This window comes from Eptatretus burgeri, chromosome 2 (assembly GCF_056783735.1).
Source record: "Eptatretus burgeri isolate ZD-2024b chromosome 2, Ebu_testis_v1, whole genome shotgun sequence".
In the NCBI taxonomy this organism is placed as follows: Eukaryota; Metazoa; Chordata; class Myxini; order Myxiniformes; family Myxinidae; genus Eptatretus; species Eptatretus burgeri.
In genome coordinates this window covers 150718263-150739513 of record NC_140962.1, presented here as the reverse complement: position 1 = coordinate 150739513, position 21251 = coordinate 150718263, and the positions used below count along the sequence as shown (strand labels likewise).

The following is a 21251-nucleotide window of genomic DNA, read 5'->3' as shown; positions in this document are numbered from 1 at the left end:
GGCAAAAATTCAAACCTTGGGATTAATTAATAATTTGAACAATTAATTCAAACCTTAGGAAAAAAACAGCTTTCAAACCTTGGGAAACACTTGGGAAACAGCTGAAATGGATGAAGAAAAATGATATCAAACTTTGAAAAGGCACATACTCAGGTCCCCAGTGTCAATTGTGACGTCATATCAAACGAAGAAGAAGAAGAATTGTTTTGTCAATCATGAAAAAAAAGAAGAAGAAGAAGAATTGTGACGTCAATAGTAATGTCATAGCACCATGTCCTGTCATTGGTTGAAAAATAAATGGGCATAACTTGGGAACCGCTTGTCCGATTAATATCAAACCTTGAAAAGGCACATTCTCAGGTCCCCAGCAATATTCCTGGCAAGTTTTAATCAGATCGGACGAGTGGTTGTTGAGAAACAGTGGTCGCAGACACACACATACAGACAGACAGATAGACACACACACACATACAGACAGACAGATAGACACACACAGAGATTGCTGGAATTATAGATAGATGTTTGAGAGAGTTTTCAACAGATTAGGTCATGGAAGTGTTGTCGAAAAAAATCGAGGAAGAAGAAGAAGAGGAGATGAAGAAGAAGAACAAGAAGAAGAAGAATCCAGACTCGTGAGTGTGCAAGGAGAAAGGTGGTGGGTTTTTTTTTTAAAAGATAAGAAATAGAGTGATTAGTAAGGAGAGAGGGATTGGCGACGTTAGGAAAGTGGGGAAGATAGAAATTGAAGGTAATGGGGTAAAAAAACAAATAAACACGATCGTACACCGAGGGTAACCGGTAGGCCTCAAGCCTCAAGTGTAGGCCTTAAGCACCCGGTAAGACAAGGTCGACAAAATCTCACAAAATAGCACGATTTTTGAAACAAAACCGAACTAGGAAAACACAGTAATATGTCGGTGAGAAAATAAACAGTTAAAACGGGACAGATAACGACTGGAAACTTAACTTTGAGATCATCAGCAGAGAGCCCCGAAGGAGACCTGTCAACGCTCCAAACCCAGAACCGGAAGTGATCCCCTTTCTGGTTGTGCCCAATCATTACCCCACTTCCTCAACGTCAGTTAAACCTTCCCCTTCCATGAGCCTCACTTTTGTCGAGAGAACAATAATGACCACACTGTGGTGAAAACCTGTGCACAAACTATATATATTTCGCCTCCTCTGTCAACTCAACTCCCTCATTCTTGCTCATGTCCCACATGGCCACATGTCATTGTGGTGAAAGCTGGGTCTGAGAACAAAAACGAACAAGATTAGATGGAGCCATGACTGTCCCGTGCTCCCATGTAGATAAACCTGATTAGATAGAGCCATGACTGCCCCGTGTTCCCAGGTGGATAAATATGATTAGATAGAGCCATGACTGTCCTGTGTTCCCATGTGAGTGAAAAAGATTAGATAGAGCCATTACTGTCCCGTGTTCCCATGTGGATAAACCTGATTAGATAGAGCCATGACTGCCCCGTGTTCCCAGGTGTATAAATATGATCAGATAGAGCCATGACTGTCCTGTGTTCCCATCTGCGTGAAAAAGATTAGATAGAGCCATGACTGCCCCGTGTTCCCAGGTGGATAAATATGATTAGATAGAGCCATGACTGTCCTGTGTTCCCATGTGAGTGAAAAAGATTAGATGGAGTCGTGACTGTCTTGTGTTCTCATGTGAATGAAAAAGATTAGATAGAGCCATGACTGTCCTGTGTTCCCAAGTGAATGAAAAGATTAGATAGAGCCATGACTGTCTTATGTTCCCATGTGAATGAGAAAGATTATATGGAGTGGTGACTGCCTCGTGTTCCCATGTGAATGAAAAAGATTAGAGCCGTGTCTGTCCCATATTCCCATGTGAATGAACAAGATTAGATGGAGCCGTGACTGTCCCGTGTTCCCATGTGAACGAATACGATTACAAGGAGCCGTTTCTGTCCTGTGTTCCCATGTGAATGAATAAGATCCCATGTATTTGGTCATTCTCTCCATTTCTGCATTATTTAATCCAAAATTGCTGGCAACTGATATCTCAATCAGTAATTCTGTCTTTTTCTTTTTGTTCCTGAGAATGATGTCCGGTTGCAAGACTGCTTTCTATGTTCACGCCTGATGGGATCATCAGGTCATTCATGAGCATGACGTCCTTATTTTGAATGATTTCCCTTGGTTTGTGTTTGAATGAGTTTTCTGGAACCTGGATAGTGAAATTTTTTGCAGATATGCCAATAAATCACATTGCATACTTTGTTGTGCCATTGTGTGTAAAGTTGTTCTGATAATAGCTTTTTGTTTCCTGAAAGCAGATGACTAGTACTTTCTGTTTCTGTTTTGCAGAACCTACACTTGTCCATCCATTTCAGTCCCGCCATCTTCTTAAATCCATTGGTGTAGTGCCCTTGATCTTGGGAATTTATCATCATTCATTCTCCATTCCAGTTGAGCTGACCTCCAACGAGCCTTATTTGTCGATCCCAACTCAGTCCAATTCATTTTTGGACTTTCCTGCTCTTTTGTTGTTCTCCCAGTTGTTGGTGTATGTTTGTTGATATTTCTTTTTATATATTATATATATATATATATTTATTTTGTCGTTTTGCAATTGTTGGAACTCTATTTGTTGTTGTTTCATTTCACAGTCTGGGATCCTGGATTTCTCTGCAAACTCTCTGCCGATGGCATCTCAGGTGAACTCCACACATGGCTTAAAGACTTCCTCTACTCTCGTAGCCAATGCGTGGCTTTCAATGGGATCCTTCCATCTCTTCTCCCTGTCAAGGCTGGAGTACCCCAATGTCGGCTGCTGGGCCCTGTCCTATTATTGAGCTTCATAAATGATATCTCTCACTCTCTGGATAATCCTCCTTATCTATTTGCTGATGACTCCACCCTCTGCTGTGACATCCCTCATCCACCAGACAGGCATCAAACTCTTCCTTCTCTTTAGACCTTGACAAAACCACAAGCTGGTCAATAATTTGGAATGTGTCCTTCAATCCTGACTACCTCTCTCCAAAAGGACCATCTTGCAAACTCTCCCATGTATTTCTTTTAATAAACTCGAGGAAGTTCAGTCATTGAAACGTTTGGGCCTCACTATGAGCCATGATATTTCTTGGGGAAACCATGCTGTGAAAAGCAAGGCCTTCAAAATAATTGGTATCTCTCGTGATGAAGTTGAGTTTCTGGGCCTACTACTTTCAAAGCGCAGACATGTCGGTAGTCTCCTTGTCTTCTACCCCCTCCTTTGCGGTCATGCACCCTCGTCCCTTCTCATACTTCTCCCATCTACCCCTTCCCTCAGATTTCTGCATGGCACATACTTTCTGCCAGAAACCCACTTCTGCAGAACCTCTCAAAATCCAGTTGCACTGCTCACCTCCCCTCATTGTTTAATCCCATCCTTAATTCCATGGCTTCAAGATGGTGATTTACCACCATCTCAGCCTGGTGCTGGCTTAACATCTTAGGATCTTGAGTTCAAGCCACTGATGTGCCATTGACACAACACCGGGTGGGATGACAGTCTGCAATCCTTCTGAGGTTGGCAAAATGAGCTCCAGCTTATTGGTAATGGGGGGCACTGCATCAGCGGCACAACCACGTCTCCAGGAAAATGATGCAGCCAAGCAGCCACAGGCTGCATATGAAACAACGACAACAACCACCACCTCAGGTCACCCCCCATTCATACTTTTAATGTTTTTTTTTTTTTCCTCCCGACTTTACCTTCCACAAGTCCACCCAATCATTTCCAGGTTATTAACCCATTCAATACCTGTTTCATCTCCATTTCTTCCCTTCCTCTGCATGCAGTGTTTGAGCTTGTATCCAGATTGTTGACCACGTGTCCCCCCCCCTCTTTATCCCATTTTTCCCCTCACCCATTCTTTCTTCAAGTGACAATCAGTTTTGTCATTGTCCCCAATTGTTGTTTCCCCCCACTGTCCACTGTTATGTGGTAAAAAAAATCTTCAGCAGAAATAATAACCCTGATGAGGTTTGGGAAATGAGTCACAATTTTCACCAGTGGAGCATTCATGCAAAATGGTTTAACCACCGAGAGTGACCCCTGCCGGAGGGATGGGGGTACTGATGCCATAGTTCACTCTTGGAGGTAAGTGGGGTATTGTTGGTTTGCTGACACACCTCAAAAATGCAGATGCTTGTTAAAAAAAATCTTCACACAAGAAAATGGCTCGTGCTGAATAAATCTTTGTAAGCAGATTTTAAAATTATTTTTGAAAAGATTTTATTTTCTTGAGAATTACAAGAAATTATTTTTCTTTCTGAAACGGCCACATGTATTTTCACATTGTTGTGGGGTTCGAAGTTTTTAGGCCAAGTCTTTCACCAACTGGCTGGCCAGATCTGATATTCGACTAAGTAGTTCGGACAGGAATTTGTAATTTTGACGGTGCTGGCGATAGCTCGCCGACTCTTCATGAAGGACAACATGGGATCTTTGACGTCCACCAATTGATGCCGTCAGGCCATTTAACCTCCAACCGAAGGACGGAGCACACGTTGATGAATCGCACCATTCCTCTAAAACAACAACACTGGGTTGTTGGTTAAGGTTAAGTTAGAAGGAATCTGGAGGCAGTTCATTTAAATAGTGATGGTGAGCTCAGGTATTGGAGGAAGTTCAGCAGACTCCTTAAGGTGAGCTCATGATAGAAACTAAATTCAGCTCAGCTGACTGATTAAGGTGAGCTGAGAATTTGGAGGAGGTTCAGCACTATTGAAGGTGAGCTGATGACAATAACTACATTCAGCTCAGCTGACTGATGAAGGTGAGCTGAGATGTAATGTGGAGGTAGTTCAGCGAACTGGTTCAGGTGAGCTGACATGTAATGTGGAGATAGTTCAGTGAACTGGTTCAGGTGAGCTGAGATGTAATGTGGAGATAGTTCAGTGAACTGGTTAAGGTGAGCTGAGATTTTGTAGGAAGTTCAGGTGAGCTGAACACAGAAACAAGATTCAGCCAAGCTGAGTCGCTCAGTTCATCCTCATTCATCTGGATAAAAACGAATGTTCAAAGGCAACGTTAGTAAAGCATGATCAAAATTCTCATTTTGGGACAATTTTTCAATTAATTATCACTCATGTTCCCAAGTTAACCAATCACGAGGCTTCTACACTCTTGATTTCGAACATGCTGCTTCCAGCAAAACTCTTGAAATACTCCATCTCGCACTATTTGAGCAAAATTTGCTGACAGGTCTGAAACGTTCGGGTGTGTGTCCCATTGCTACTTTAATCTGCGAAAGACAAAGCAGGGTGGTGACATGGTGGGTAGAAAGTTATAAGAATGTGAAAAAAGTTCAAGACAGTGTACTATGAGCCCACGATGTTCAAATATGTGACCTCCATCAGTGTTTCAAGCTTCTCTGTCCTTGTTGAGGTGTTGGCTTAATCTTGCACCGGCCGGTGAATATTTGGGCATGGCAATAGCTTGGCAGATAGTAATCTCAACCATGCTCTCCAAATGGCTGTACGTGATGTTGAGTGAGAGCCATTGTCATTTCAAGAAGATGGTCAAAGTTATTTGGGGTCATTTCGTTTTGCAAGGTGCCAAACTATCTGAGAGGGTCCTGAGGTTGACAAACAACAGAAGTCAAGGTCTGAGTGACAAATTAAGTGATGAAGGTTGAGAGGTTCACAAAGCTTGAGATTTCAGTTGTGCTATCTGAGTCGGTGGGTTTGTCAAAGAGGTGATTTCACTTGAAGCTTCGTGCATTGCTCTAGAAAAAGATTCTAAAACTTATCCAAATTTGAAACCAGACACAGACAGAGAGAAATTGATTATAAGCAATGAGTGATTTTTACTAGTCTATGATGGAAACCTGCTTGATTTGGGTCGTCTGGGCAGTGCCGCAAGGCCCTGGAGAGTTGTCGTGGTGTTGACTGTCCTCCACGTTTGATTTGTGTTCCTGGACATTTTTATTGTCATCGTGCTGCTTATGCTGTTCCTCAACAAGTCGCAGCTTGCTCTTCAATGGCAAAAAACTGATGTAGTATTCATTGTTGTGCCTGGTTCTGCTGTTGATCCATCTCTTGATGCTCCAGGTAGCTGAGCAGCTTGATTTTCATGTCTTGCAGCTGCTCTTTCATCATCCTGTACCTTCTACAACAGAGAACATGTCCTGAATGAGAATAGACTGAAAAGAATGGCTATTTCAGAAAGAACAAAAAGATAATTAGAAAGCATCCCAAAACGCAAATCCCATCCACATCCACTTTGTGCACTCCTCAAAGTAAACTTGACCAAAACAACAGCAAGAAAATATAAACTGCACATTGACGGACCCCATTATTTGTGGATTCACTATTCATGGAATGTGCGAATTCAGATCAGGCCAGGTATGGCAACATGCACTGGAGCAGCACGTATCTGCGTCTGTCGCTGCATCCACTTTCTGCCGGTACTCCAGGGGCCTCCATCTGAACATCCCCCAGGCATATGCCTGGCACGTCCCCATCTCCTTGAGATGCCGATCAACCTGCTGCAACCACGAGGCATGTGGTCGGCCCATTGGCCTCCTCCACTCACGAAGCTCCCTCGCTGAGAGAATCTGGTGAGCAGGTTCAGCGTCAGGGAAACGAGCCACACGTCCATACAGCCGCAGCTGATGCTCAATGACTATGCAGGAAACAAATCTCATTTGAGTCTCTCTCAGCAACCGCTCGTTGGACACAAAGTCCAACCAGTGACAGCCGAGGATTCTCTGAAGAGACATGGTGCCAAAGGAATTAAGTCTCCATCTCAGATCACTGGTCAGAGTGTAAGTCTCACATCCGTAGAGCAAAACTGGAAGCACCAAGGACATGAAGACTTGGACTTTCGTCCTCCTGCACAGGTACCGTTAACGCCACACCCCATGAACCAGTGAATCCAAGACTCCCCAGGCCCAACCCAGACATATATTGACCTCTGGCTCACAGCCAGCAGAGACATGAATATCACTGCCAAGGTAAGTGAATCTCTCCATGACCTTAACAAACCATCACAATCAGGTACAGACAAGACAGCAGCATCTAAGATGTCATTGAAAGCCTGGATCTCAGTTTTGACCCAGGAAACCCCTAATCCCAGCGGCTTCAACTCCTCATTCAGCACCTCGAGGGCCCCCAAAAGGATATCCAGAGTCTCTGCAAAGATGACTGCATCATCTGCAAAATCAAGGTCAAATATCTTGACATTCCCAAATAAGGCACTGCAGCTTGATCTCTCCGACATCCTCCCCAGCCTTCACTTCGCACTCCTCTGTCAAGAACGCACCAGCCTCCTCTCAAAGTGCAGCACACCGATGGATGGGCTTGGAGGAATGCAATGTGCAAGTTCCCCTGTAAGTCGGATGAGAATCACTTGACCACAGGTGATGCTGTTTCCCCTGGAAGCAGGATGCAAATTCCACAGGTGAACACAGGTGATGCAAATTCCCCTGTAAGCAGTATGAGAATCACTTGACCATAGGTGATGCTCTACCCCTCACAGATTCCTCGCACATAGGCCTCCTTGTCCACCCTAAGTGCACATACAGTTTTATGCCTCAGCTCTCTGAACAGCTCAGCTCTGCCATTCAGCCTGGCCCTGCGATTCTGGTTAATGGTATCCAGTGATTATTGAGAGAAAAAAAGTTCTTCTTCACCCTACGTTGAGTTCAAAGACATCCACCGACAACATCAAGGATGGTGGTCTTGAAAGCACTCCACAACTCTCAGGATTCCCAAAAGCACCCAGACCCCCCCAAATCTCCACGCAGCCTGTTTGAAATCTCCTCAGCGACCCTCTCCTCCTGCAGCTTCCCAACATCCAGCCTCGGCTGGGATGGTACCATTCTCACAGATTTAAGCTGAAACCTCAGAGTTGCTACAACAATCCTATGGTCGGTATTGAGGAACTGAACTCTCCCGTAGACCCTGCATTTCTGGATCATCCTGCAGCGACCATCAATGAGCACATGGTCAATCTCCTTTGCCACACCACCATCATTGGAATATCAAGTCCAGCGATGATCCTGTGGGTGCTGAAACCATGAACCAGCCACTCTAAGTCCATGACTTCTTGCAAAGTCAAGGAACTTAGTGCTATTCTGGTTCACAATTCCAGACCCATGGTGACCAACACACGTCTCATAACCATCCCTATCAGTTCCAGTCGATGCATTGAAATCCCCCAAGACTAGAATAGTATCTCTCCTGGGGCACTGATCAACTACAGACTCCAGCACGGCTTCGAACGCATGCTTCATGATGAGATCACTCACCTCAATCGGAGTATATACAGATACTAGGGAAACTACACCCAATGAGTGATGAATCCTTCGTCTCATTATACGCTCGTTGACCAGTGCTACCTCAATTATCATTGGGGTCAGCTTATTGGACACAGCTGCAGCAACTCCTTGGGCATGGTAACCATCAGAGTGACCAGACCAATAGTAGGTGTAACCGCGTGCCATGATCTCCCCACTATCCGGTCTCTGAACACCAGAGAGTGCTGCAATTCCTACATTCCAACACTTGAGCTCAGATGATAACAGAGACAGGTGATCATCCTCTCTTAGTGAAAGGACATTCCAGGCACCAACCCAAAGGGACCACCTCAGGTTAACCCAACAAGACCACCGTCTGTTGGACGACACCCCAGCACCATTTTTCCACACACCACCGCAAACTGTCCCTGGAAGTTTACTCTGTGGTTTTCCTCCTATCATCAAGGAATAGGGGTCCCGAAAGCTTTTCCCCAATCCCGTCATCTCGTTAGTTGCCTTGAAGAGGGCAGTTGCACAGGAAGTTCTCCCATGGAGTGCATTTTCAATTTTTTTTTTTACATTTGTGAGTTTTGCGGAATGAAGTGTTTTGTGGTGGTCGGAGTGCAAATCCTGCCACCAACCTCCAAAAAAAATTAACCAAACTGCAGGAAGACGTTCGCAGACAAAGTTGGGCACTTAATATGCATGGCTGTTGGCTCACAAGGAGCTCCTCCACCCTTAGACAGGTTTTGTTTTTAATCCTGCTGGGTGTCCATATCCAAACACCCTCCTCACCAGAAAACCTGATGGGGGAGACGGTTTAGTCGCCGACAACCAGATCATGGAACAGGTTAGTAAAGGTCGGCAGCGAGGCATCTCCTTTTAGTGGCATTGTCCCGAAACACAAGTAGCTACGTGACAGACAGGATGTTGCAACCGTTTTATGATGATATGTCGACACTTTCTCAGGGAGTAAAATGCACTTTAGGTGCAGGAAGTATTCTGCTTAAAGTTGCATTGCTTGCAGTTGTTGCCTGTATACCCGCGAGTCACCAGCAAGGTGGCACCCACACCAAATGAGGTCACTGCGAGTGTTCAATGTCAGAAATGCAAGAAAATGCTTTGACAATAATGACCTTGTTCGAAGAACTACAGAGTCGCATGTGCAAGTGCTGTGCACAAATTGGCAATCATGCTGCACCGGCTTCCATGAAAAAAAAAAGAAATCTCAAAACAAATGATGGCATCAACAAACAAAATATTCTTGTGGATGTTCCATCAACGTTGCAACGTTATATTAGGCACATGTTATTGGAAGGTGTCACTCAATATGAAATGAAAATTGTGTTGCTTCAGTTTGTTAGTATGCGCATCTTAAACTGGGAAACATTGAAATTGGAATAAAAACATTTTTACCCTCGCCACCAATGGTGGAAAGAGGTAATGTTTTCACCCCTTTCTGTCTGTCTATTTGTTTGTCTGTTTTGTCATTTGCAAAATCGAAGATTTTTCAAGTATATTGGTCAGTCCATTTTGTTATTCTGCCTGTCTGACTGTCTGTCTGTTTATTACTGTCTGTTTGTTTGTTTGTAGGCACGATAACTCGAGAACGAAAGAAGCTACCAATGTCAAATTATACCAAGTGATTCAGGAGGGTGATGGGTAGCGCTGATTAGATTTTGGTCAAAATCGGTCAAAGGTCAAGGTCACGGTGAGGTCAAACATAACTCCGTAAATTCATGTGGAGAAATGGAGTATTTTTGCTTCGCTCGACGTTACGAGTTCGTTTTAACTTCGATTTTAATTTTGTCTTCGGTTTTTGCAATTGCTTAGGACGCTTAAAACTCGGTTGTCGAAATTCTGGTAAAAAAAAATCGGATGTTTTGGAGACGTTTTAAAATTGTATAAAAATATTTCATTCGCGCGTCACGGGTCGTCCCATGATGCATTGCGCTCGAGCAGACGCGTCGTTGAGTCACTTTAAGGTTTTCCGTGTGCGCGCTGACGGTGTTTTTGATAAATATGTTGTTTAAAAGTCATTTTTTTTTATCCCAATAAAGGTTATCGTCGCATGCCTGACTCGCTGAGCCGTCGGATTATGTAAAGATTGTTGGTGGATGGCCGAATATTACGGTTTTGTGACTTTGATAAAATAATATTGAATAATTGCGTGGAGAAATGGAGATTTTTGCTTCGCTCGACGTTGCGAGTTCGTTTTAACTTCGATTTTCATATTGTCTTCGGTTTTTGCGATCGCTAAGGACGCTTAAAACTCGGTTGTCGAAATTCTGGTAAAAATCGGATGTTTTGGAGACGTTTTAAGATTGTATAAAAAATATTTCACTTGCGCGTCACGGGTCATCACGTGGTGCAGTGCGCTCGAGCAGAGGCGGCGTTGATCACGTAAAGGTTTTGCGTGAGCGCGCTGACGGTGTTTTCGATAAAATGGTGTTTAAAAGTCATTTTTTTTTATCTCATTAAAGGTTATCCTCGCATACCTGACTCGCTAAGCCATCGGATTATGTAAAGATTGTTGGTGGATGGCCGAATATTACGGTTTTGTGACTTTGATAAAATAATTGCTTGGAGAAATGGAGATTTTTGCTTCGGTCGACGTTACGATTTTTGATGGTTTGGTACAGAATCATCGTAGAAACGTCTGGTTTGCGTCGCTACCTTCTCTGGAGTCACCTTTTATTAGACAAGGTCAGAGGTCAAGTTCAAGATTTCGTAAGTACCAGCCTATGACTGCTTGTTTATTTGTTTGTTTGTCAATCACATGCAGGTCACAATTTTAAAACGATCTTCAGGAATCCTCAACACATGGTTGAGTTTGTCATAAGCAAGAAGCCGATGGCTTTTTTTTTTGTACACATTGTCAAGGGTCGGATGAAAGCTAACACACAACGCACAGCATGGGGATCATAAGACAAGAGGGGCGGGAGAGGGAAGGACAAAACAGTTGGGAACAGAGACATTAGGAGATCTGTGCAAGGGAGAGGGATGGAGCAGGGAACATGGGGAATACAAGATGGACATGACGGGGACTTTCAGGAAGGAAAGCAGGGAATTTGAAGGAGATAGGTTTGGGGTGGATTAACTGGGGTAGAAAAGATCGAGGTTTTGGATGGGGGGCAATATTAGGTGGTTGTGAACTGCTGTTTTGAAGGCCTGGAGGGAAGAATTGGATTGAAGAGTGTGGGAGTTTATTCCAAAGGCCAGAAAAAAGAGGAATGAAAGAGCGAAGGTGAGCAGTGATTCGTGATTTTGGTAGTTTGACCAGAAGGGGGTTGTTTGCGGCCCTTGAGCGCCCTGCGGAAATATGGTGGGGACAAATCGCAGACAGAGCAGGGGGAGGGGGGGCGAGACTGGAGAGGAGATGGAAGAAGACAGAAAGACCAACGACCTGCCTACGGTGAGAGAGTGAGAGGCCCAATGATTCAGCCTCATCATGGGAGATACCAATGATCCTAAACGCCTTGGTTTCAACAGCATGAAGCCGAGAAAGGTGACAGGCAGGAGCACCTGCCCAGAGAGGAGAGCAATACTCCATCAAGCTGTGGATGAAAGCTTTGTCTGTGGTCAGGAGCTCAGGTGGGCCGAGGAAGGACTTTGCACGACGGAGGATTCCCAGTCGGCAACTGGCTTTGGAGGCGAGGTTTGAAATGTGGCTCTCCCAGGAAAGGTCATGGCAGATAGTGAGACCCAGAAGCTTGAAAGAAAGGACTTCTTCCAGAGGATTGTTAAGAAAGTGGATTGGGGGTTTCTAAACGGTGCTTTTGGAGAGACATAGTGAGAGTATGAGATTTGTCAGGATTGAAAGACATGTTCCACATGACCGTCCACAACTTTTGAGGTCAAAAGGTCAAAAGGGCAACATAGGACAAAGGTCAATAACTTAGATGAGATTTCTAAAATCCTCAATTTTCATCCGATTGACTTGAAATTTGAAGAGGATTTATATTTCAGGTCAATGAATTCAACCAGCTAATTATTTTTAAGGTCAACATTGGCCCAAGGTCAACAACTAAGGTGAGATTTCTAAAATCCTCAATTTTCATCCGATTGACTTGAAATTTAGAGGATTTACATTTCAGGTCAATGAATTCAACTAGCCAATTATTTTTGATGTCTACATGGACCAAAAGGTCAACATCTTGGCCCAAAATCAACAAATAAGGTGGGATTTCTAAAATCCTCAATTTTCATCCCATTGACTTGAAATTTTAAGAGGATTTGCACATCAGGTCACTGAATTAAACAACCAATTATTTTTGAGTTAAACATCGGTCAAAAGAACAAAATAGGCCGAATTTATAAAATAGTCAATTTTCGTCCGATTAACTTGAAATTTGAAGAGGAGTTGAATATTTGGTCATTGTATTCAACCAACAATTATTTCTGAGGTCAAATTTCTTTGATGGATTTTGAAAGTATCGTGCTCTACATGACGTCTTCTTGTTTGTTTGTTTGTTTGTCTGTCTGTTTGTGTGCAGGATATCTCAAAAAGTTGTGGACGGATTCGGATAAAATTTGGTGGGCAGGTTTGATGTGTGACAAGGGCGAACTGATTAGATTTTGATGAAGATCCAAATCCAGATCCAGATCCGACTACAATAATTTTTATTAGTGATTCTCACCATTGAGAGATAGGGCTAAACCGATATATAGCATGATTTTTCAACAATGTGTTGGGCTCGATAATGTTCTCGTGGATCAGACATTGTGTGGCCCTTCTCGTCCTTACAGTTATGTTGATGAGGAACATTCAACATTGGTAACATTCGTTGGTAACATTCAACAAGAGGTCTTATTTTCAGTTTACTCCAGGTTCGATGGGATTGCGAGTCATGAAGGTCTTGATGAAAATACTTCCATTTGTGTTGATGAAATGGTGTTTACATGATCATGAGTTGCATAAGTTCAGAGTTGAGCTGCTCAACATTCATCATATTCTCATGGCGACGTAAATATATTATTCGATATTATATCTGCTCAAAAAATTTGATAAATGATCAATTGGACACTTCACAAGTTATTTCAAAGTCGAAAAGTTTGCTGAAAACAACAGTCCCTAATTCATTCTTCAAATCTGTTTATGAAGTTTGGTCCAGCAATCCACGATTCCTGCATGTGGTTCGAACCAATATACCAATGTTTTAAACGAGTAACTTTGAAGAGCAAGTCTTCAAATCTGAGTAAATCACTTGCAACACATTTCCAAAAAGATGAGTGTTTGAACCTTGCACTTGGTACACATGACCCATGTCAGCACATGCTTTGTAAATCTCAACTTATCACTGGTCAACATCGAGCTTCGTCAGTTGTAGAACTTCAAGGCATAAATACACTTGGGTCATCATGTTTTGCAGAATATCCTGTGAGGCATGTACAGTCTGCATACTCGACTCAGCATGTGTGACTGTGTATGGTACATTGTATGTTGTAAACCAAAGCTACCTTTTACTGGGGTTCAACAACAACTACAAACTAGAGTTTGGTTTTCTGAAATTAATATATATGTAGTAAACGACTTGCATGTTTATTTTGCATTAGAAAAGCTTAAGACGATCAAATTTATTGAGAACGAGGCCTGGTGTTGGCTTAACGGTCAAGGTGCTTGGCTTAAGATCCTCAGTTCTTGAGTTCAAGACCCTGTTGGGTGGTTGAGTGAACACCAAGTAGGGTTGACTCAGCCTGTCATCCTTCTGAGGTTGGCAAAATGAGTTTCAGTGTATTGGTAACAGGGGGCGAGTAACAGGGGCGGCAGCTGCACCCACAGAAAATGATGCAACGAAGCAGCCACAGGCTGCATATGAATGAATAATAATAATAATAATAATAATAATTGAGAACTTGCAAGCATATATGGTAAAACAGACTGCAACAGCTCTAGGTGGTGAATTCCACCAAAGATCCTGCTTGGTATGACATGTTTACTGTGATTGATGCATCATGCATCCCAATTGAATATGATTTGGGTGATTCGATTCACCTGCAAAGATGCACACTGACTTGAAATACGTCGCCCCAATGCATGAGAAAAGGAATTGATATCAGACAGTTACATCATGTACTTGCAGAGTATCCAACCTCCGGATAGCTGGAGATTGCACATATTACTTGCTGAAAAAAGTCGTCTGTATATTGCAAGAAGACTATATTAGATGTTTGTGTGATGTTTTGTCAAAACGTGGAACTTTCTTGCTGACTGCGATCCGTAGGTCTGCCTGTGGATTCAGACGATTCTTAGATGTTGTCATGATTTACAAAAGAGAACTGAATCCACATTCACACAAGTATGTTGTTGCAAATGGAATGAGGACACTGAGTGCTTTTCCACCAACTCTTGGAACATATCCAGTGCTGCACACCAAAACTCCTCCAAAGTCTTGCTTTCAAATTGCATTTCAAGAGTTTGGTTTGTCCACAAATCAATAAGATCTTCCTTCAGCTCTTCATCATCTGACATTTTCTCCAAATTATAGGAATACGGATTCATGATCCATTCTTCTGAAATCTTCAAGTTTCCATAAGCAAAATATCCATCAAACGATTCTGACAGCATTTCCAAATGAGCCACAATTTCTTCACGCACAGTAGGAATTATGGATCCAGCATCAATCAACATAAAGTTTATAATGTTCACGATTAAATTATATAAATAAAGTGTTCACCAGTGGTAGTCCCCAATAATATGTATGGTGGTCAACGTGCTAAGATAAATTTGTAACATGCTGCAACAGTTTTCCAGCCCATCACCGCGTGTACAATAACCAGTCACTCGCCCGTAAAAATGAACAAACACAAATATCTTATGCCAACAGTGTAGGCATAATGATGTACAATGATTATTATCTTGCTGGGTGATGACTCGTGACTCGTCACTCAAGGACACAAGCCACTCTTTGTCGCACCCCCTGAAATTCCATCTCACACCCCCAGGGGGTGCGGGCATCCCAGGTTGGGAACCCCTGGTCTAATGGGTGTAAATATCGAAGGGGTCTAAATAAGGGATCTAAATGACATCTACACCCCCCCCACATACATTAGTAGTTAGGATCTAAAGGGTGTAATGGGTCTAAATTGTCTAAAGGGAATAAAAAGGGTCTAAAGGGATCGAAAATTCTGTTTATTAAACTTTTTTGTTTTTGAAATGTGATGGAAGAGTCATTGGAATATTGCATAATCTGATTAATCGTGAGATCTCCAATGAAAGGGAGACAATTCTAAATTGGCTCATAAATGCATAATATGTTTTCCATCCTATCCATATAGGTTCTTGGTCTCAGAGTAGTTACCAGACAAAGTGATGGGACTGCTCTGCCACAATGGAGAAATAACCTCCATAATAACATTCACGAGAAATGTGAAAAACTTTTTTTTTAATTCCCGAATTTTTTGGGGGAAATATATTTTGTGGAAAACCTAAGTGGGGACCCCAAAATATACCCTGAGAATTTGGTGTCGATTGGCCCAAGGATCCTGGAGTAGTTGCCGCACATGTAGACGTACAGTCGTGCACACTTTTGCTTATATTTATTAAAGATACCTGAAAGTCGCAATCTTAATTTGTCGTTTTTGATGATTTTTTTCTTTGCTGTGAATAAACTGAAAAAAAATTGAATGCATTTCTTGTATTTATTGTGGCCTGCAGGATGGCCAACACTGGAGCTACACACACTCGGCTTTAAGCTATCAAGTCTCGGTTTGAATCCCAACCCAGCTATAAACTGTCACTTGACTGCATCTTGTTGTCATAAGTTGACTGCATCTTGTTGTTAATAAGTAAGCTGACTGCCTCTTATCCCTGTCACCAGCTCACGTTCAATATCCGGCTGAACTTCCTCAAAAAATCTCAGCTCACCTTTACCAGCCAGCTGAGCTGCATCTCGATTCTGACATCAGCTCACCTTCAACGATGCTGAACTTCCTCCAAAATCTCAGCTCACCTTGAAAAGTTGGCTAAACTGTCTCCAGATTCAGTCTCCCCTCACCTTAAACGCTCAGATGAGCTGCTTCTCGTTTCTTTTCTCCTCTCAGCTTCAAAAGTGGGTTGATAGGATGGCCTTGAGGTATGCACAGTCGTCTCCAAGCTGTGTAGCCTGGGATTGAATACCGACCCAGCTATAAACTGTCATCCCAATGATTCACAGACTGGGTGGCTCATCAATGTGTGCCATTCCTCGGATAGACGTAAACTGTGCGTGCCATTTGCCAGCATCCATTGATGGACGTTAAAGATCCCACCTCCTCCAGAATCTCAGCTCATTGTAACCGGTTGGCTGAACTGCCTCCAGAGTCCAGATTCAGTGGTCAGCTCAGCTTCACAAATCCTCTGAACTACCTTGTCAATCTCACCTTATCGAGCTTATCACACTGCCTAGGTAGTCTGTTTCAACTCACCTCAACCAGTTTGCTGAACTTCCACTGGGTTCTGTCTCTGCTCACCTTCACCAATGACCTTCAGAACCAATGACCTTCACCAATCAGTCCCTGTTGCTTCAATGTACTGCACAGTACTTACTATGTCTATAATCTCAGTTCAAAGCAGATTCGTCCTCTACATTAACCCTTTCCTTTCTGTCATTCCTTACTCTCGTTATAATAATGTCTTTTATCCAGATTGCCGCACCCCCTCTTCTCTTCCCTTTCCCATCACACCTTGTCACCATCTTGTCACCTTCCAGTCCTGTGCTCCCAACTGCTCTCCTCATCAAACCGAGTTTAACTTACAGTAACTAAATCATACTCGGGCAACTCGTTATCGACTTCAGCCTCAAGCTCTTACCATCTTATCAGTTAAACTTCTGATGTTGGTTTATAATATCCTTAACCTTTCCCCTCCTATAACCATGTCCTTTGCTCCCACTAAGCAGGGAGTAGAGGTTCCCCCATTTCTACCCTCCTCGAACTAGAAAAAAAAATACCTGATTTCCCTCTTCAATTTCCACTGTTAACTAATTGCTCACCTTTTCTGTTATACATTCTATAATCACCATCAACTGAACATTCGAAACACTCAATCACCATTCTGTGACCATTCTCTCGAGGTCACATTGTACGAGCATTGTGCAGTAAACGGTTAAACCCGCGGGTGATTACAATGTTTATTACTAAACTTTGATCCTTCATCACTTTTGCAATGTTTGTATTTTCATGCAGTCACGTGACATTATTTGTCATTAATTTCTATAATTTATTATGGAGGGTGAACTTGTTTCCTGTGACTGGGCGTGATGTGGAGTCATGTAACGGACTTTCCACATTTTTGATCCCTGAGGTCGAGGTCGTGCTACAGGTGTGATTTGAACGTGAAGGGGAAGTTCCTCAGGTGGTGTTCCATTCAATTCATGAGCTTTGTGTCGGGGTTTGTCAGGATCTGGATCAGGATCAGGATCAGGATCTAAAAGGTAGCTCATTACATCAACAGCAAGGTATGGTGGAGTTTCGTTAAATAAACTTTTGTTTAACGATGATTATGGACATATTTACGGGTTCTCTTCACAACAAAGTTTCGCCTGGGTTGTGCACAGGGCAACAATGTCGGGTTATTCATGTCGCTTCACCTTTCTTCCCTTCCCACCCTCGACCCTCCTTGCCTTCTCACCCCAGACCTTCCTTCCCTTCTCACCCTCGATCCTCCCCTTCTCACCCCAGAATTTCCTTCCCTTCTCACCCTCGATCCTCCTTTCCTTCTCACCCCAGACCTTCCTTCCCTTCCCACCCCAGACCTTCCTTCCCTTCCCACCCCAGACCTTCCTTCCCTTCCCACCCCAGCCCTTCCTTCCCTTCCCACCCCAGACCTTCCTTCCCTTCCCACCCTCGATCCTCCTTCCCTTCTCACCCCAGACCTTCCTTCCCATCACCACTACCACCACCATCATCGACCCTTCCCTTCCCTTCCCACCACCACCAGCTTCCCTTCCTACCACCCCTGACCTATCCTTTACCAACACCACCACCGACCCGTCCCTCACTACCACCACTGACTCGTCCCATCCCCCACCACCGCCACAACCAATGATGCACCCCATCCCTCCCCTCCCCCCCCCACCCGTCCCTCAACACCAGCACCACCACTGCCCCCTCCCTACCCCCCCTCACTACCCCCAACCCATCTCTTCCCAACACCATTGACCTGTCCCTCACCATCACCACCACTACTGCCACCACCATTACTTACCCTTATCACCACCACCCTCACTGACCTGTCCCTTCCAACCACCACCATCAACCAGTCCATTCCCTCCACCACTACCTTCCTGTCTCACAACCACTAACACCACCACCAATCTGTCCCTTCTCCACTGACCACCACTGACCTGTCCCTTCTCCACCACCACCACTGACCTGTCCCTTCTCACCACCACCACCAATCCATCACTTCTCACCACCACCACCGACCCGTCCCTTCTCATCAACACCACTGACCCATCCCTTCTCACCACCACCAGGTGGTGTGAGCTTACAGTCACAGGGGTCAAAATAGAAGATTGATCTTAACTCATAATTTCATATTGGGTCATTCCTGATGAAACTTTTTGACATCTTTCAACTTTGCTTTATTAGCCCCCGGTGGACTTAATCAGAAACAGGGGCCTATTGATTTGGTGCAGGTTTTCGTGTCCATGCAAGCGTGCATACGTGTGTTCACAACCATCTCTCGGAAATGTGTGGACCACTTTTATTCGTCCTTGGAACAAAGACAACACATAATATTATACATATGTACATCATTTTGTCTTGCGATGTGATCAAAGATGGCCAACTGGCAGCCATTTTAGTTGTAAAAAAAAAAAAACCTACATATTGAACACTTCTTCAAGCATTTCTTACGTATGCATTTACTGATGTTCTTCAAATGTGGCAGATAGATAGGGAATGATGGCTTACATATTCACACAATTTTGTTTCAAGATCAGAACCAAGATGGCCGACTGGTGGCCATTTTGTTACTTAAATACATCACCATGCAACCATTTTTCAGACATGCATTATTCAATTCTGTTCAAACTTGGCACAAACACAGTACATGATGGCATACGCATACACCTCACTTTATTTTACAATCTGATCAGAGATGGCCGACTGGTAGACTGGTGCCTATTTTAGTTGTACGTAAATATGGGGTAGCCCTTTGACTCTGTACAGCAAAATTACTAAAACAACGGAAGCTGTGACTTTTTATGTCTTTTTTTTACATGTTCACTTATCATTTGCGTACTATCTCCAATGATACTAATAACTTCATTTAACTTCACTTCTCCTTACTTTTGAGATTCGCCAGCAGGAAATGCTCTCTGAACACGAGCACCCAGTGGTCAACCCTTTAATAAGTATACCTTTGTTCACTAAGATGAGTATTATACTCCTAAAAAGATTAACATATGTGTTGCACAACAGGTACTGTTCCAGCTTTTCTCTACAAATGAGTGAAACAAACTCTGTGGAACCTTTCACCGATTGAACTGTTGATTTCTGGAAGACGTGATGCATCTACTGTGGCTGTTTCCTCTAATTCTCTTTGAAACGGTATTTCTATCTCTGCCACCTAAGGTGGAAGGAGGTTATGTTTTCATCCCTGTTTTGTCTGCTTGTCTGTCTCTGTCTATTTGTTTGTTTGTCTGTCTGTCCATGAATGGGATAACTCAAAAGGTTACAGATGGATTCAGACAAAATTTGATGGACGGATTGGGTGTGTGACAAGGACGAATTGATTTGATGTTGGTGACGATCCAAATTCAGATCTGGTTACTGGAATTCTCAAGTGATTCTTCACCATTGAGAGATAGGGCTAAACATGATTACAGCACGATATACCAAAAAGTTGTGGATGGATTCAGACAAAACTTGATGGATGTATTGGTGAGATTATATATAGATATATTTTTGGAAGAACAAGCCAATTAGATTTTGGGTCAGGTCAGCAGATTCGGCCTATCAGTGGGATGCAAAATCTTGGGATCCCAGGGTCCTGAGTTCAAGCCCCGTTGGCTGCTGAATTAACACCAGGGGGTTGACTCAGCTTGTCATCCATCTGAGGTCGGCGAAGTGAGTACCAGTGTACTGGTCCCGGTGTATGCCCCGGTTAGAATAGGTATACCATATCCCTGTGTGTCGTAAGAGGCGACCAGGGTTGGCATCAGGAAGGGCATCCGGCCATAAAAAAAACATTGCCTCAAGAAAAAGCCTAACCCCTGCAGAGCAGGGAAAAATGGCTGTAAAAACGGTCATTTTTTTATATTTAGTGGGATACAAAATGTACACTGTTTACCCTGGTGGAGGTGTGCGCTCTAGCAAGTGCAGTTCCAGTTAATTCCAGTTATTCTGTCCCTTATAGATTAAAAAAAATAACATCATCTTTCAATCATTGAATAGACGGTTGACATTATAATATTTTCAATCTCATTTATTGACTTTTTATAGTGCATTGAGGAAGCCTGGTGTTGGCTTAGTAGTTAGGCTGGAGGCTTGAGATCCTTGGGTCCTGAGTTCAAGCCCCGTTGGCCGCTGAATTAATATACCAGGGAGTTGACTCAACCTGTCATCCTTCCGAGGTTGGCAAAATGACTACCAGTGTGTACTGGTAGAGGGTTACTGCATCAGCAACACAGTCATGCTTCCAAGAAATGATAGCTACCCCCGCAGCTAAGCTGCCAAACGCAAGAAGAAGTGCATAGAGGTGTTTTAATTTTATGACAAGACTCGAAGGTGTAATGATTGGAATGTCTGCTCTGAGTCTGGAAAGTCGGGAGTTTGAATCCCGGTCGAGTCATACGAAAGACTTCAAAAAACCGAACGTGCTGGCTTCCTTGCTTGACACTCGGCATTTAAAAGCCATAGACTACAGTCAAGCAACCATTAGGCAATCTGTGAATGGTGAAATTGCTAACTCTTGTGTTTAATTATTTGGAAGGGCACTCCTGATTATATTTACCTCTGCCATCTAAGGTGGACAGAGATTACGTTTTCATGTAT

At 43.3% G+C, this 21251-nt stretch overlaps 1 protein-coding gene across 5 annotated transcripts in view; it reads left to right on the top strand.

Moving 5' to 3' along the window:
* The first annotated feature begins 10976 nt into the window (after window positions 1-10976).
* Window positions 10977-21251, top strand: part of LOC147033544 (uncharacterized) — a 69992-nt gene continuing 59717 nt past the window's right edge. Inside the window, exons 1-2 of one of the 5 annotated variants that reach the window (XM_085855843.1) lie at window positions 10977-11000; window positions 19677-19805. In XM_085855843.1, coding sequence (XP_085711969.1) covers window positions 19764-19805 — 42 coding nt within the window. In that variant the 5' untranslated portion in view covers window positions 10977-11000; window positions 19677-19763. Of the gene's footprint in view, window positions 11001-17466; window positions 17708-19676; window positions 19806-21251 lie in introns of those variants that run through there. The other 4 variants (XR_015051471.1, XR_015051474.1, XM_085855835.1 and 1 more) reach the window with 4 other exon arrangements.